General features: G+C 44.3%; 1 protein-coding gene across 1 annotated transcript; it reads right to left on the minus strand.

The window, feature by feature from the left end:
• Positions 1 to 3,425: 3,425 nt before the first annotated feature.
• LOC122946725 (lymphocyte antigen 6C1-like) lies at positions 3,426 to 10,621 on the minus strand. Its single transcript, XM_044306511.1, has 3 exons — positions 10,467 to 10,621; positions 6,261 to 6,371; positions 3,426 to 3,760 (listed from the first exon to the last, which is right to left on the minus strand). Exons 1-3 carry the CDS (start codon positions 10,519 to 10,521, stop codon positions 3,564 to 3,566), a joined length of 363 nt encoding a protein of 120 aa, XP_044162446.1. The 5' UTR covers positions 10,522 to 10,621; the 3' UTR covers positions 3,426 to 3,563.
• Between the last annotated feature and the right edge of the window lie 5,475 nt (positions 10,622 to 16,096).

Consider the following 16,096-nt stretch of genomic DNA (forward strand, 5'->3'; position numbering starts at 1 on the left):
AAAGAAAAATGAACTTTAATGGGGTCCCGGGGCTCATGCCTATTTATTCACATCGTCTCCTTTGACACCATCCGTGAAAATCGCACCGCATCCGCACTTGCTTGCAGATGCTTGCGATTTTCACGCAGCCCCATTCACTTCTATGGGGCCTGCGTTGCGTGAAAAACGCAGAATATAGAACTTGCTGCAATTTTCACGCAACGCACAAGTGGTGCGTGAAAAATATCGCTCATGTACACAGCCCCATTGAAATGAATGGGTCAGGATTCAGTGCGGGTGCAATGCGTTCACGTCACGCATTGCACCCGCGCGGAAAACTCGCCTGTGTGAAAGGGGCCTAAGAGAGGAGTGTTGCTCACCAGTGTGAGAACTGGCTACGTGACCCACTTGAGTGGAGTCCAGGGAATAAGTGTTGGTCAGCTGTGTGAACATGGCACAGAGTTAGTTCAGAATGTGTCTGTGTTATGTGCATATCCGCTTCCAAAAACCCAAAGCACCTGCACCCATCAGAGCGCCCCGCTCTTAGCCTGGGAGAAGGAGCTCAAGTTCTCGCGGGAGAAGCAGCTGCGATTCTCACGAGAACTTGAGTTCCTTCTCCCAGGATAAGAGCAGGGCGCTCTGATTGGATGCCGCAAAACGGACAAGAATAGGACATGTTATATTTTTTTTGCGGACCACGGAACGGTGCAACGGATGCGGACTCTTTTGCGGCCCCATTGAAGTGAATGGGTCTGCATCCAAGCCGCAAAAACTGCGGATCGGATGAGGACCAAAACAACGGCCGTGTGCATGAGGCCAAACAATGACGACGCGTTCATGCTTGGGGGAGGGGCCGGCTGATGTGTTGTGCTGAGCAGCGCCTGAGCATGCTTTCCTTTACATAATGGATCCTCCAAGATCCCTAAGGAAGAGTCAGTGCACATCCTGGAGACAAGGGACCCCTGCGAGTACTTGCTGTATGTGGAGGGGAGGCCTGTTTTTTTTTTTTCAACTGGACTGTAAGATGGAGAAGCTGAAGGGAGGCGGATTGTGTTTACATGAGGCTGTAATATGGAGAAAGATGGTATTTACATGGGACTGTAAATGGAGAATTTGGAGGGAGGGGGAATATGGTATTTACATGGGACTGTAAGATGCACGGAGATGGATAATATTTACATGGGACTGTAAGATTTTGGACATGGAGGGAAGGGGTACATGATATTTATATGGGACTGTATGATGGAGAAAGATGGTATTTACATGGGACTGTATGATGCACCGAGGAAGATATTTACATATTATTTTCTCCACATCTGGGGTTACTACATTTGTATATAGTTTGTATTCTTACATATTGTTATGCATTGTGATGTGTGTTATGGCAATATCTGCCAGCAAGGTTATGGATGGCAAGGGTTGGCAGGAACAGGGTTAACCACCCCGTTCCTCCCCTCCTGGTAGGTGTGGGTTTGTCCTGCTTCCTGCCAGGAGGGGGTGTTCCTCTTAAAGGGGTTTTCCCATCTCAGACAATGGAGGCATATCACTAGGATATGCCCCCATTGTCTGATAGGTGCGGGATGCGGGAAATGAATGGAGGGTGCACTGCGCATGCGCAGCCGCCCTCCATTCATTTCTATGAGGCCGCCGAAAAAAAAGCAGAGCGCTGGCTCGGCTAATGCCGTCTGCCCCATAGAAATTAATGGGAGCATAGGCCATTCACTTCTATGGGAGCAGCACTTGGTGGTGGACTGACCCCTGGGTCCTCCAGCCACAGCGCTCCCTGCTTCGTTCTCATTGTAGGTGCAGGTCACAGTGGTGGGACCCGCACCGATCAGACAATGGGGGCATATCCTAGCGATATGCCCCCATTGTCTGATATGGGAATACCCCTTTAAGCCTCAGTCTGGAGAGGAATCACAAGCGTGAGCAAAACGCGTATCCGCAAAGAACTGAAGCTGCCCGTGTGCCTTCCGCAATATGCGGAACGGAACGGGCGGCCCATTGTAGACATGCCTATTCTTGTCCGCAAAACGGACATGCTATTTTTTTTTTGCTGGGCCGCGGAACGGTGCAACGGATGCGGACAGCACACGGAAGTGAATGGGTCCGCATTGACGACGGCTCGGATGCGGACCCAAAACAACGGCCGTGTGCATGAAGCCTAACTCTGAGGGGGCACAGAGGGCATTACTACTGTGAAGAGGGCACTGGGGGCTTTACTACTTTGAAGGGGTTATTATATACAGGTTACAAAATGCACATAGACATACAAATAAAAAAAATATAAAATAAACATTTGTGTATATATATATATATATATATATCAACTGTGGACACAGATGTATGCACAGCATTGGGCCAGAGGACTTATTTTTCATCTCTGTTCCCGTTTTCTTTTTCCTCTACATATACACCTTGTTTTGCCTCCTCAGGTGTAGTCCATTTTTTTATCTGATGAATCATGTTCTCTCTTTTATATATGTAACTTATATTCAATAAAGATATTTATATTTTGATGATATACCCGTTTAGTCTCAGTTCATTTTCGGTATAGGTACTTTGAAGGGGGCACAGAGGGCATTACTATTTTGAAGGGGGCAAAGGGGTCATTACTCCTGTGAAGTGGCATAACTGTCATAGGGCACAGAGTGTGCATTACTACTGTGATTGGGGCAGAAGGCATTACTACTATGAAGGAGGCACAATGGACATTACTACTATGAAGGGGTCACATAGGGCATTTCTGCTTTGAAGGGGCATAACTGTTATGCGGACACAGAGAGGACATTACTACTGTGAAGGTAGCACAGAGGGCATCACTTCTGTGAAGGAGACAGATGGAATTACTGCTAAAAAGGGGGCACAATCGGCATTGCTACTGTTAAGGGAGGACAAAGGGCAGTACTCCTGGGAAGGGGGCACAGAGGGCATAACTACTCTGAAGGGGCACAGAGAGGACATAACTTCTCTGAATGGACACAGAGAGGGCATAAGTACTCGGAAGGGGCACAGAGAGGGCATAACTACTGTGAAGGGGGCACAAAGATGGCATTACTACTGTGAAAGGTGCACAGAGAGGGAATAACTACTGTGAGGAGGGCACAATGAGAGCGTGAATACTGTGAAGGGGGCAGAATAAAGGGATACGTACCTTGGGGGTACAATGTGGGCATAACTACTGTGAAGGTTGCACAATGAGGGTGTAAATACCATGAGGGGGCACAGTGTGGGCACATCTACCGTGAGGGGGCACAATGTGGAAACTATTAGGGGGCACATGTCTGGAAATAACTAATATGAATGTTGTACAATGAGTGCATTACTACTGTGAGGGGGCGCAATTTTTTAAAGTATTGGGGGGAGGGTGTCAGAGAATGGCACCCGGGCTGGGTCCCAAACACCTTAGGCACGTCACTGGGCATATAAACAACAGAAAAATAAATCATTAAATGGAATTTGCTTTATTGCATAGGCGCAGATAATACAGATATAAATGGCAGATATATCTTCCCTCGGTAAGGGAGATGCGGAGTATAATATAAGCCGGCCTTGTACTTCTCAGACGAGTGGTAAGGATTCAGTCAAAACCTGGAGACACACAGAGACACCAGGGCCAAGAAGCCGGCAAGGAACAGGGACATCTTGGTGGTAATGGCGGAGTTGCAGAGATTTGAATTACAGCAGTTTATGGTAAAGTCAACATTTGAGGGTACAAAAGGAGGACGTCCTTTACACAGTTCCTCTGCGATACAACCTTTTAATTTACGTTCAGTGTCACCTGCAATAGAGAGAATATAACATTGCCATACAAATCGTTGATTTATGGGATTTTTACAATTTATTGCATCCCTTTATTGGTTCTTGCCTGTTGAGCGTTTTACAGCGCGTAGGAACGCGCTGTAAAACGCTCAGGTCTGTACCCAGCCTTAGGAATTCTGTTTTTCTCACACAGAGCTCCAAATAAGTGCCATGGATAAGTGCCATCTAGTGGCGGCTACAGGTAAGGGCGGGTTAACATCACCGTTATGGATTCCATTTTTGTTTTCCGTTATAACATGGCTATAACGGAATCCATAAGACGGAAGTCAAAACGGAAGCCTTTAATAGGCATTCCGTTTTCCTTTCCGTCATAATAGAAGTCTATGGGAATCATAACGGATCCTCATGCTTCCCGTTATGCAGAACGGAAAAAAAAGTCCTGTCGACAGGACTTTGTTTTCCGTCTTGCATAATGGGAACCAGACGGATCCGTTATGAGTCTATGGGACCCATTCACTTCAATGGGGCCGCAAAAGATGCGTACAGCAGTCCGTGTGCTGTCCGCATCCGTTACTCCGTTCCGCGGCCCCGCAAAAAAATTATAACATGTCCTATTCTTGTCTGCAAAACGGACAAGAATAGGCAGTTATATCAATGGCCGCCCGTTCCGTTCCGCAAATTGCGGAAGGCACGCGGTCGGCTTACGTTTTTTGCGGATCCGCGGTTTGCGGACCGCAAAAAACGGCACGGTCGTTTGCATGTAGCCTTATAGAGAGGGGATGGAGCTTCACGTGGCCTGCCGTTTTTAATATAACTTTTGACAGAAGGTGGCAGAAGTTATAGCTGAAGTCTACGCCATGATGTAGCCGGCGTACAACTTCAATCTCTGGCGCACGGCAGGGCAGAGGTTCGCCTAATTTGCCTTTTAAAGGGGTTATCTGAGAATATATTTATGTGACTTAGGGTCCATTCACATGTCCGTAATTTCGTTCCGCATTTTGCGGAACGGAATTGCGGACCCATTCATTTCTATAGGGCAGCACGATGTACTGCCCGGACACGGAATTGCGGACCCGCACTTCCGGGTCCGCAATTCCGTTCCCCAAAAAAATAGAACATGTCCTATTCTTGTCCGCAATTGCGGACAAGAATAGGCATATTTTATTAGTGCCGGCAATGTGCGGTCCGCAAAATGCGGAACGCACATTGCCGTGTCCGTGTTTTGCGGATCCGTGGATTCGCAAAACACGTTACGGACGTGTGAATGGACCCTAATCCTCAGCATAGGTCATCAGTATCAGATCTGCAGGGTTGCGACCTCCTCTGATCAGCTGTTAGAAGAGGCCTTGAGCGCCCCAGCCTCTTCCTAGGTCAGTGACATCGCTGTACATCGGTCACATGGCCTAGTTGGCTAACCTTGGCACTCCAGCTGTGGTGAAACTACGACTCCCAGCATGCTCCATTTATTTCTATAGAGTTCTGAGAGCAACCAAGCAAGGGGGGCATCTTGGGAGTTGTAGTTTTACCACAGCTGGAGTGCCAAGGTTAGCCATCACTGGCCTAGTCAATGAGCCTGAGCTGCAATACCAAGCACTGCCACTATACTATGTCTGGCGCTGTCCTTGGAGAGCTTCGGTGAGTGCAGAGGCTCCCTGAAACAGCTGATCAGTGGGGGTGTCAGGACTTGGACCCCCGCTGAGGGTAAGTCATCATTATCTTTTCCAGGAAAACCCCTTTAATTAAATAGGCGCATCTCATGCAGTGCAGGGGGATCAAGACTGGCATAGTAGTACGCCAGTCTTGATAAAGAGCTGATTGCAATATAAAACACTATGATACAATCAGTTCAGGGAAAAGAAGCGGTCAGTCTAGGAATTCCAGCAGAAAACGGACCACGTTTCCCCAGGCCAATCACGGTCGTGTGCATGAGCCCTGAGGGCTCATGCACACAAATGTTTTTTCTATCCGTGCTCATTTTTTTTTTTGCGCACCGTATGCAAAACCATTAATTTCAATGGGTCCGCAAAAAAACGGAAATTACTCCGTGTGCATTCCCTTTCCGTATGTCCGTTCCGCAAAAAAAAGAACATGTCCTATTATTGTCCGCATTACGGACAAGGATAGTACTGTTCTATTAAGGGCCAGCTGTTCCGCAAAATCCGGAATCCGTATTTTTTGCGGATCCGTTTTTTGCAGACCGCAAACTATATACGGTTGTGTGCATGAGCCCTTGTACTACATGATGTCTGATTTAAATTTTCTACATAAATCATGGAGATAACCACATTTGCTGGGTCGCAGAGATGATGAAAGCACGGTGTAAAAACGCGTAGCCGTTTTTTTTTGTGATTTCTTATTTTTCGTTGAACCAATGGCAGATTTGTTCCCAATGTGCAGGTAGCGCTGTCTCAGAACAATAATCCTCATCTTTGACACATTGAACGCTTTAATTAAGGCATATCACCAGAGGATAACCTGATAGGAGAACTTGCCTTACGTGAAATGTTGTATGTACGTACCTATCTTAAAGAAGGCGGATGCGCATGTAGCTCCTGTGGACTGAGGACATTCCTCCTTCTTATAAGACTCACACTTCTCATTTTCACAGGAATAGCATCGCAGAGAATTCACTGCAAAAGACAGAACACCCCGTGTTACACCACAGTCCTATAAAATGTACACCAGGACGCCAGCCGAGCTTCTACCATCAGATACTGGAAGGACCCATGGTCTCAGAAGAGACCACGTCAGACATAGCGTTACTATGTGATATGTGGAATTGGGACAGGCGGGGATTGTCTCCGTGTTCTCATTGCTCAACATGCCGCAACTGTAGCCATCACACTGAAGGGTGTAAAGCAATGGATGAGTGATGCCTTCCTGCAGACAGGGGCGCACTATCAAGCAGGCAAAGTGAGCCGATTGTCTCAGGCGGTGCCAGGTAGGGACTAGTGGTGGGTCGCCGCGGCAGACCCTTGGGCAGTGATCGCTTTCATTGTGGAAGCGCTCACCTCTGGATATTCTCATATCCTCAGGATAGTGATGCAGGTGAATGCTGCAGCGGGGCATGGCATCAACGTCTCCCTACCCTGCCATTATCTCCACTAGTGTTGGGCGCGAATATTCGAATTGCGAATTTTTTTCTCGAATATCGCAATTTCGAGATTTAGAATATTTAGAATATCGTTCTATATATTCGCGAATTCGAATATTCTTTTTTTTTTTTTTTTTTTTTATAATTATATTTTTTTCTTTCCCACTTCTCTAAAGTTGTTCTTAGCTGTCCTTTGGATTCCTGGCTTCCTGGCTGCTCCAGTCAGTGGCGTTTTCAACTTACTGCTATATTCCATATTAGCTAAATTACAATCTAATCTATATGTGTATTTTACGAAATTTCGCAATAGTCGAAATTGCGATGCGAGTAATATAACACGAAATAATCGCATGAAGATTTCAATTTAGCACTGCTATATTCCATACTAGGCTAGAATATGGAATATAGCAGTGCTAAGTTGAAATCTTCATGCGATTATTTCGTGTTATATTACTCGCATCGCAATTTCGACTTTTGCAAATGTTCTTAATATTGCTCTAACTTCGTCTTTTAGAATATTACGAATATTCTAAAAGACGAAGTTAGAGCAATATTACGAAATTTCGTAAAATACACATAGATTGTATTTAAGCTAATATACTGCTATAGTAATATTTTTTAATAGTGTACATATTTTACAAAACTTAAGTTCAGAAGAGGCAAAAATAAATTAGAGGAAAAAAAAAGGGATTATAGCACTATATTAGCTAAATTACAATCTATATGTGTATTTTACGAAATTTCGTAATATTGCTCTAACTTCGTCTTTTAGAATATTCGTAATATTCTAAGAGACGAAGTTAGAGCAATATCACGAAATTTCGTAAAGTACACATATTAGCCTAGCCATTGTCAATTAGCATAGGAACGTTGCCTTATATTATCAAGATAAATAATCACAATACGCGAAAAATAAATCGCATATTTTTCGCGATAATTGGAATAATTACAAATATTCGATTTCGACGAATATAACACGAATATTCATTCGAATATTCGCGAAATCGAATATGGCACCTCCCGCTCATCACTAATCTCCACTATGGGGAAATTGGGGCCGTTAAAAAAGGGCATTTTTGTACTGGCATACGTTATAAGGTGTGGGGCACTATAACGATATTAATTCTACTGAGGGTACTAAAAGGGAGTATTTTTGTACTGGCACACAGAAGGGGGCATTTTTTGTACTGGCACACAGAAGGGGGCATTTTTTGTACTGGCACACGTTATAAGGGGGCACTATGCGGACAATGTTTCTAAAAAGGGGGCACTAAAAATAGGTATTTTTATACCGCACTTGTTATAAGGGTGCATTTTTTTGTACTGCGACAAATAAGGAGGTATTTTTTGTACTGGCACACATAAGGGGGAATTATTGTACTGGCACACATCATGAAGGTAATTTTTGTACTGATACATGTTATAAGGTGTATTTTTTATACTGACGCTTATTATAAGGAGGTATTTTTTGTACTGGCCCACATCATAAAGAGTTTTTTTTTTTAGTACTATCACACATTATAAGTGGCATTTTTGTACTGGCACACTGTAAGGGGATATTTTTTATACTGTCAACGTTAAAAGCAGTATTTCTTATACTGGCACACAATATTAGGGGGTATTTTTTGTACTAGAACATATTGTAAGGGGGGATTTTTTTACTGGCACACATTGTACTGACTTTTTTACTAGTACACATTGTATGGGGTATTTTTGTTCTGGCACACACTGTAAGGAGGTATTTTTTGTACTGGCACACATTATAATGGGATATTTTTTCTACTGGGACAAATAAGGAGGTATTTTTTCTACTGGGACACATAAGGAGGTGTTTTTTGTACTGGCACACATAAGGGGGAATTCTTATACTGGCACACATTCATAAAGGTCATTTTTGTACCGATACATGTTATAAGGTGTATTTTTTATACTGACGCTCATTATAAGGAGGTATTTTTTGTACTGGCCCACATCATAAAGAGTTTTTTTTTTTGTACTGTCACACATTATAAGTGGCATTTATGTACTGGCACACTGTAAGGGGATATTTCTTATACTGGCACACAATATTAGGGGGTATTTTTTTGTACTAGAACATATTGTAAGGGGGGGACTTTTTTACTGGCACACATTGTACTGAGTTTATTTTATTAGTACACATTGTAAGGGGGTATTTTTGTTCTGGCACACATAAAGGGGTATTTTTTGTACTGCCGCACATTATAATGGGATATTTTTTGTACTGGTGCACATTAGGGGCATTTTTCTACTGGCAAACGTTATAAAGGGAATTATTAATACGGGGAACATTATGGTGGGCCTTATTACTACTGTCAGGGACACTATTTGCTGGGCACAGTTAATTTTTAGGTCACTGTGTGCCAATAACTATTGAAGGGAGCATTATATGTGTGGTATTAGTATTTTCAGGGGGATTATCTGTTTCTGCAGTATAGTATTGGGGAGCACAGTACTGGGGGTACACAACATAGCATGTATACACAGCACAGTGCACACAGCAGTGTCATCTCCTCCTCACACTACTGCACCATGACATGTATACACAGCACAGTGCACACAGCAGTGTCATCTCCTCCTCACACTACTACACCATGACATGTATACACAGCACAGTGCACACAGCAGTGTCATCTCCCCCTGACACTACTACACCATGACATGTATACACAGCACAGCGCACACAGCAGTGTCATCTCCTCCTCACACTACTACACCATGACATGTATACACAGCACAGTGCACACAGCAGTGTCATCTCCTCCTCACATTACTACACCATGACATGTATACACAGCACAGTGCACACAGCAGTGTCATCTCCTCCTCACACTACTACACCATGACATGTATACACAGCACAGTGCACACAGCAGTGTCATCTCCCCCTGACACTACTACACCATGACATGTATACACAGCACAGTGCACACAGCAGTGTCATCTCCTCCTCACACTACTACACCATGACATGTATACACAGCACAGCGCACACAGCAGTGTCATCTCCTCCTCACACTACTACACCATGACATGTATACACAGCACAGTGCACACAGCAGTGTCATCTCCTCCTCACATTACTACACCATGACATGTATACACAGCACAGTGCACACAGCAGCGTCATCTCCTCCTCACACTACTACACCTTGACATGTATACACAGCACAGTGCACACAGCAGCGTCATCTCCTCCTCACACTACTACACCTTGACATGTATACACAGCACAGTGCACACAGCAGTGTCATCTCCTCCGTACACTACTACACCTTGACATGTATACACAGCACAGTGCACACAGCAGTGTCATCTCCTCCGTACACTACTACACCATGACATGTATACACAGCACAGTGCACACAGCAGTGTCATCTCCTCCTCACACTACTACACCATGACATGTATACACAGCACAGTGCACACAGCAGTGTCATCTCCTCCTCACACTACTACACCATGACATGTATACACAGCACAGTGCACACAGCAGTGTCATCTCCCCCTCACACTACTACACCATGACATGTATACACAGCACAGTGCACACAGCAGCGTCATCTCTTCTTGTATATTATCTAATTACAGCAGATACAAGCAGATTACTTACCAGTGTGAACACTGAAGATGAGAATGGAAAGGGATACAGGTTGTATGATCTGCATGGTGGGCTGACTGTCTGAATACGATCTCTGCTTCCTCTAAATCTGTCTGTCTCCCTTTCTCCTTTTATAAGTTGGTTGGTATTTTTGATTGCAAGATTTAGGAGCGGAAGGGGATTGTTTTTCCGATAAGTGGCAGATTTTATGGGGAAGTTCTAATGGTCTTAAAATTAAGAAACATTTCCCTAAAATTTATGAAACACTGAAAACTTTTTTTAAAATTTTGTTACATTTTTCTTGCTAGTTAAATTTTAGGGATGTCCTATTAGAAGGTGAAGGGACTTTCTGAAGACAAAGAGTGCATCATGCAAGGCCAGGAGAAGGCGTTTTGTTGCCCTAGGCAGATGAGGACAACTGCGCCCCATCTTCCCAAGTCACAAAGTAGTTCAAAATAACGGTGATTGGGTCATTATTAGAGAAGAGGTTACGGGGAACCTGTCAACAGAGTCATGCAACATGAAATATGAAATGGTAACAGGCTCCTTCATTACAAGCCTAGCTAGCCTTCGGCTAAGCTCACCCCAAAATTATAACAATCCAAACAGACCCAAAAATAAATAAGTACAAAAAAAACATAGATCATTGATCAGCTCACCACTCCTGGACGTTCCCTCGTGCACAGATCTAGACAAAGCGGGTCCAGCAGACAACGAGGAAAGCAAATCCAGAAACTGAGGGATGCAGTTTTATAAAATATCCTTTTATTGATAAATCCATAAAATAGTCTATAGACCAGGCAGTGCAAAATATACCCCCACGGGACAATCAACGCGTTTCGGACTAGATCTAATCTTTACTCATGACGTAGAAAACTATATAGAACATTCCCTCAATATTAGTAACATCACATGATCACAGCTAAGGAAATAACAAAAGTGTGGAACGGAATCATACCCTCCATATGTAGTAAACAATGCCGGGATAAGATGTTTTATCAAAAAATACATCACATCCTGACGCTTATTCAGACCCTTTGGGCACCTTGTCTGTAACACTAGGATCCAGTAGATCTCTCTATTCATGACTTTCCTAATACAATTACCACCTCTCAATATACAGGAGACTCGTTCTATTCCCTGAAATGTGAGACTCAAAAAACCTCCCTTCTCTTAAATGTTCGGTGAGAGGGAAACATTTCCCTTATTAGTCACATCAAAAATATGGCGTCTTATGTGCACCTTAACCACTTCAACCCCCCTAGCTGAAACCCCCTTAATGACCAGGCCACTTTTTACACTTCGGCACTACACTCCTTTCACAGTTTATTGCTCGGTCATGCAACTTACCACCTAAATGAATTTTACCTCCTTTTCTTCTCACTAATAGAGCTTTCATTTGGTGGTATTTCATTGCTGCTGACATTTTTACTTTTTTTGTTATTAATCAAAATTTAACGATTTTTTTGCAAAAAAAATGAAATTTCTCACTTTCAGCTGTAAAATTTTGCAAAAAAAACTACATCCATATATAAATTTTTCGCTAAATTTATTTTTCTACATGTCTGATAAAAAAAAATGTTTGGGAAAAAAAAAATTGTTTGGGTAAAAGTTAGAGTTTACAAACTATGGTACAAAAATGTGAATTTCCACTTTTTGAAGCAGCTCTGACTTTCTGAGCACCTGTCATGTTTCCTGAGGTTCTACAATGGCCAGACAGTACAAACACCCCACAAATTACCCCATTTCGGAAAGAAGAAACCCTAAGGTATTCGCTGATGGGCATAGTGAGTTCATAGAACTTTATTTTTTGTCACAAGTTAGAGGAAAATTATGCTTTTTTTTTTTTCCTTACAAAGTCTCATATTCCACTAACTTGTGCCAAAAAATAAAAACTTCCATGAACTCACTATGCCCATCATGAAATACCTTGGGGTGTCTTCTTTCCAAAATGGGGTCACTTGTGGGGTAGTTATACTGCCCTGGCATTTTAGGGGCCCATATGCATGAGAAGCAGTTTGAAATCAAAATCTGTAAAAAATGCCCTGTGAAATCCGAAAGGTGCTCTTTGGAATGTGTGCCCCTTTGCCCACCTAGGCGGCAAAAAAGTGTCACACGTGTGGTATCACCGTACTCAGGAGAAGTTGGGGAATGTGTTTTGGGGTGTCATTTTACATATACCCATGCTAGGTGAGATAAATATCTCGGCAAAAGACAACTTTTCCCTTTTTTTTATACAACGTTGGCATTTGACCAAGATATTTATCTCACCCAGCATGGGTATATGTAAAATGACACCCCAAAACACATTCCCCAACTTCTCCTGAGTACGGCGATACCACATGTGTGACACTTTTTTGCAGCCTAGATGCACAAAGGTGCCCAAATTCCTTTTAGGAGGGCATTTTTAGACATTTGGATCCCAGACTTCTTCTCACACTTTAGGGCCCCTAAAAAGCCAGGGCAGTATAAATACCTCACATGTGACCCCATTTTGGAAAGAAGACACCCCAAGGTATTCAATGAGGGGCCTGGCGAGTTCATTGAAAAAAAAAAATTTGGGCATAAGTTAGCGGAAATTGATTTTTTTTTTTTTTCTCACAAAGTCTCAATTTCCGCTAACTTGGGACAAAAATTTCAATCTTTCATGGACTCAATATGCCCCTCTGCGAATACCTTGGGGTGTCTTCTTTCCAAAATGGTGTCATTTGTGGGGTGTTTGTACTGCCCTGGCATTTGAGGGTCTTCGCAATCATTACATGTATGGCCAGCATTAGGAGTTTCTGCTATTCTACTTATATTGAGCATACAGGTAATGAGATTTTTTTTTTCCATTCAGCCTCTGGGCTGAAAGAAAAAAAAATGGACGGCACAGATTTCTTCATTCGCATCGATCAATGTGGATGAAAAAATCTCTGCCCAAAAAAAAAAAAAGGAGGGGAAAGGCGTCTGCCAGGACATAGGAGCTCCGCCCAACATCCATACCCACTTAGCTCGTATGCCCTGGCAAACCCGATTTCTCCATTCACATCAATCGATGTGGATGAATAAATCATTGCCAGAATTTTTTTTTTTTATATATACAAAGTGTTTGCCAAAGCATATGAACACCGCCACCTCCTCAGCTCATATGCCTCGGCAAACGTATCTTTTACTGCAGAGGAGAAATCTCGTCATGCAGCGCCGCATACACCGACTTGTGTGTAATCTGACAGCAGCGCAATGCTTCTGTCAGAATGCACATCAGTGCTGCAGCTAGTCGATCGGTTGGTCCACCTGGAAGGTAAAAAAAAAAAAAAAAAAAAAAAAAAAAAAAACAGGCCGCAACGCAATAAATTTTATTAACTTTATAATAACTTTAGAACAGAACATATAAACTTTATTTAACTTTTGAAACTGAACGTTAACTGTTTTGCTTACTGGTGTTTTTTTTGTTTGTTTTTTTTTTACCTTTATAGGACAAACCTCTCCTTCCCCATGGGACAATGTGCAAAGCGCAAATCGCCCAAAGATGTGGCGAAGTGAGTTAGCACTTTGTCCCAGGTAAAAGGAGAGGTTTGCAGCAGCTGTGTGTGAATGGGCCCTAATAGCCCTGTGTGCCTGTCCTGGTGAGATGTGATCCCTATGCTAGGTGTACCTGTGTGTGGTACTTCCGGAAACACTCTCCAAAGCATAGGGCAGGGTGGTCAGGGCAGTCAGGACAGAAATAGCGGGTGTCACGCCTTATTCCACTCCTGCTACAGACAACATCTTTTTCGGGGTGACAGTTGGGTTGAGGTACCAGGAACGACACTGGGGAAATGTCGCTCGTGTAGACGGCTAACTACACTGGTGGATGGGGCCACGGAACCTCCTGATCTCTCGATGATCTCTTCCTGAAATTTGAGGAAGGATCGTCTTCTCCCAGCCTTACTGTAGAGAACAAAACTATTATACAGATCCAATTGAATTAAATATACAGACACCTTCTTATACCAGCGTCTGGTGCGTCGGGAAACTAAATACGGAGACAACATCTGGTCATTGAAGTCCACCCCTCCCATGTGAAGGTTAAAGTCGTGGAGCGAGAGGGGCTTTTCAATGACACGGGTTGCTCGCTCAATTTGGATTGTCGTTTCTGCGTGAATGGAGGAGAGCATGTAAACGTCTTGCTTGTCTCTCCATTTCACCACGAGCAGTTCTTGGTTACACAAGGCAGCCCTCTCCCCCCTTGCAAGACGGGTGGTAACGAGCCGTTGGGGGAAGCCCGCACGACTAGTTCGCCACAGCAGCCAATCTGTTCTAGAAACAAATGCCTGAAGAGGGCCACACTTGTGTACAAATTGTCCACATAAAGATGGTACCCCTTGCCAAATAAGGGTGACACCAAGTCCAAGACTGTCTTCCCACTGCTCCCCAGGTAGTCAGGGCAACCAACCGGCTCCAGGGTCTGATCTTTTCCCTCATAGATCCGAAATTTGTGGGTATAGCCTGTGGCCCTTTCACAGAGCTTATACAATTTGACCCCATACCGGGCGCGCTTGCTTGGGACAAATTTCTGGTTGAAGTGGTCTATGAGGGGCCGAATTTTGTGGAGCCGGTCAAAAGCTGGGTGGCCTCTGGGACGGGAGGTGGTGTTTATCACTAAAGTGCAGGAAATGCAGGATGGCCTCAAATCGTGTCCTGGACATGGCAGCAGAGAACATGGGCATGTGATGAATTGGGTTCGTGGACCAATATGACCGCAATTCATGCTTTTTGGTTAGACCCATGTTGAGGAGAAGGCCCAGAAAAATTTTAATTTCGGAAACTTGGACTGGTTTCCACCGGAAAGGCTGGGCATAATAGCTTCCCGGGTCGGCGGATATAAATTGTGTGGCATACCGATTTGTTTCTGCCACGACTATGTCCAAGAGCCCTGCAGTCAAGAACAGCTCAAAAAATCCCAGGGCCGAACAGATCTGAGCTGTCTCAACCCGAACTCCAGACTGGGCGGTGAAAGGGGGAACTACAGGTGCGGCTGAGGTTGGGGACTGCCAATCAGGGTTTGCCAGCACCTCAGGGATTCTAGGGGGTCTACGGGCCTGTCTGTGCGGTGGCTGCGACGGAGGAACTACTGCACGTGCCACCGTACCAGCTTCAACTGCCCTTCTGGTGCTCGCCACTTCACCATGTTGTACGGCAGTGCTGGTACTAGGTCCAGGGAGGGCTGCGCTGCTGGTGTATACCTCACCACGTAATCCAACAGCGCCAGCCCCACTCTGCTGCCCTTGAAGCGGATCCTGCGCAACCTGTGGTCTAGGGACATGGGGCCGGGTACGCCTGGTGGTATCAGGGACCTCAGCCTCCTCGTCCGAACTTTGGGTCAGACTGCCACTGCTTTCTACAGGTTCATATTCTGACCCGCTAGAATCGTCAGATGAGGGTTCCCATTCCTCATCCGACTGGGTCAGAAGCCTGTAGGCCTTATCAGAAGAATACCCCCTGTTTGACATTTGGGCTACTAAATTTAGGGGTATTCCCTGAGACTACCCAAGAAAAAAAAGCAAGCCTGTCTTACAAATGGGAGGCTAGCAAAGTACCGGAGGCCGCTGCGGTTGATAAAAAATATCAAAACTGATTTTTTTATCGCCGCAGCGCGTGTAAAGTGATTGTGCAGTGAT

Source organism: Bufo gargarizans, chromosome 9, assembly GCF_014858855.1.
Source record: "Bufo gargarizans isolate SCDJY-AF-19 chromosome 9, ASM1485885v1, whole genome shotgun sequence".
In the NCBI taxonomy this organism is placed as follows: domain Eukaryota; kingdom Metazoa; phylum Chordata; class Amphibia; order Anura; family Bufonidae; genus Bufo; species Bufo gargarizans.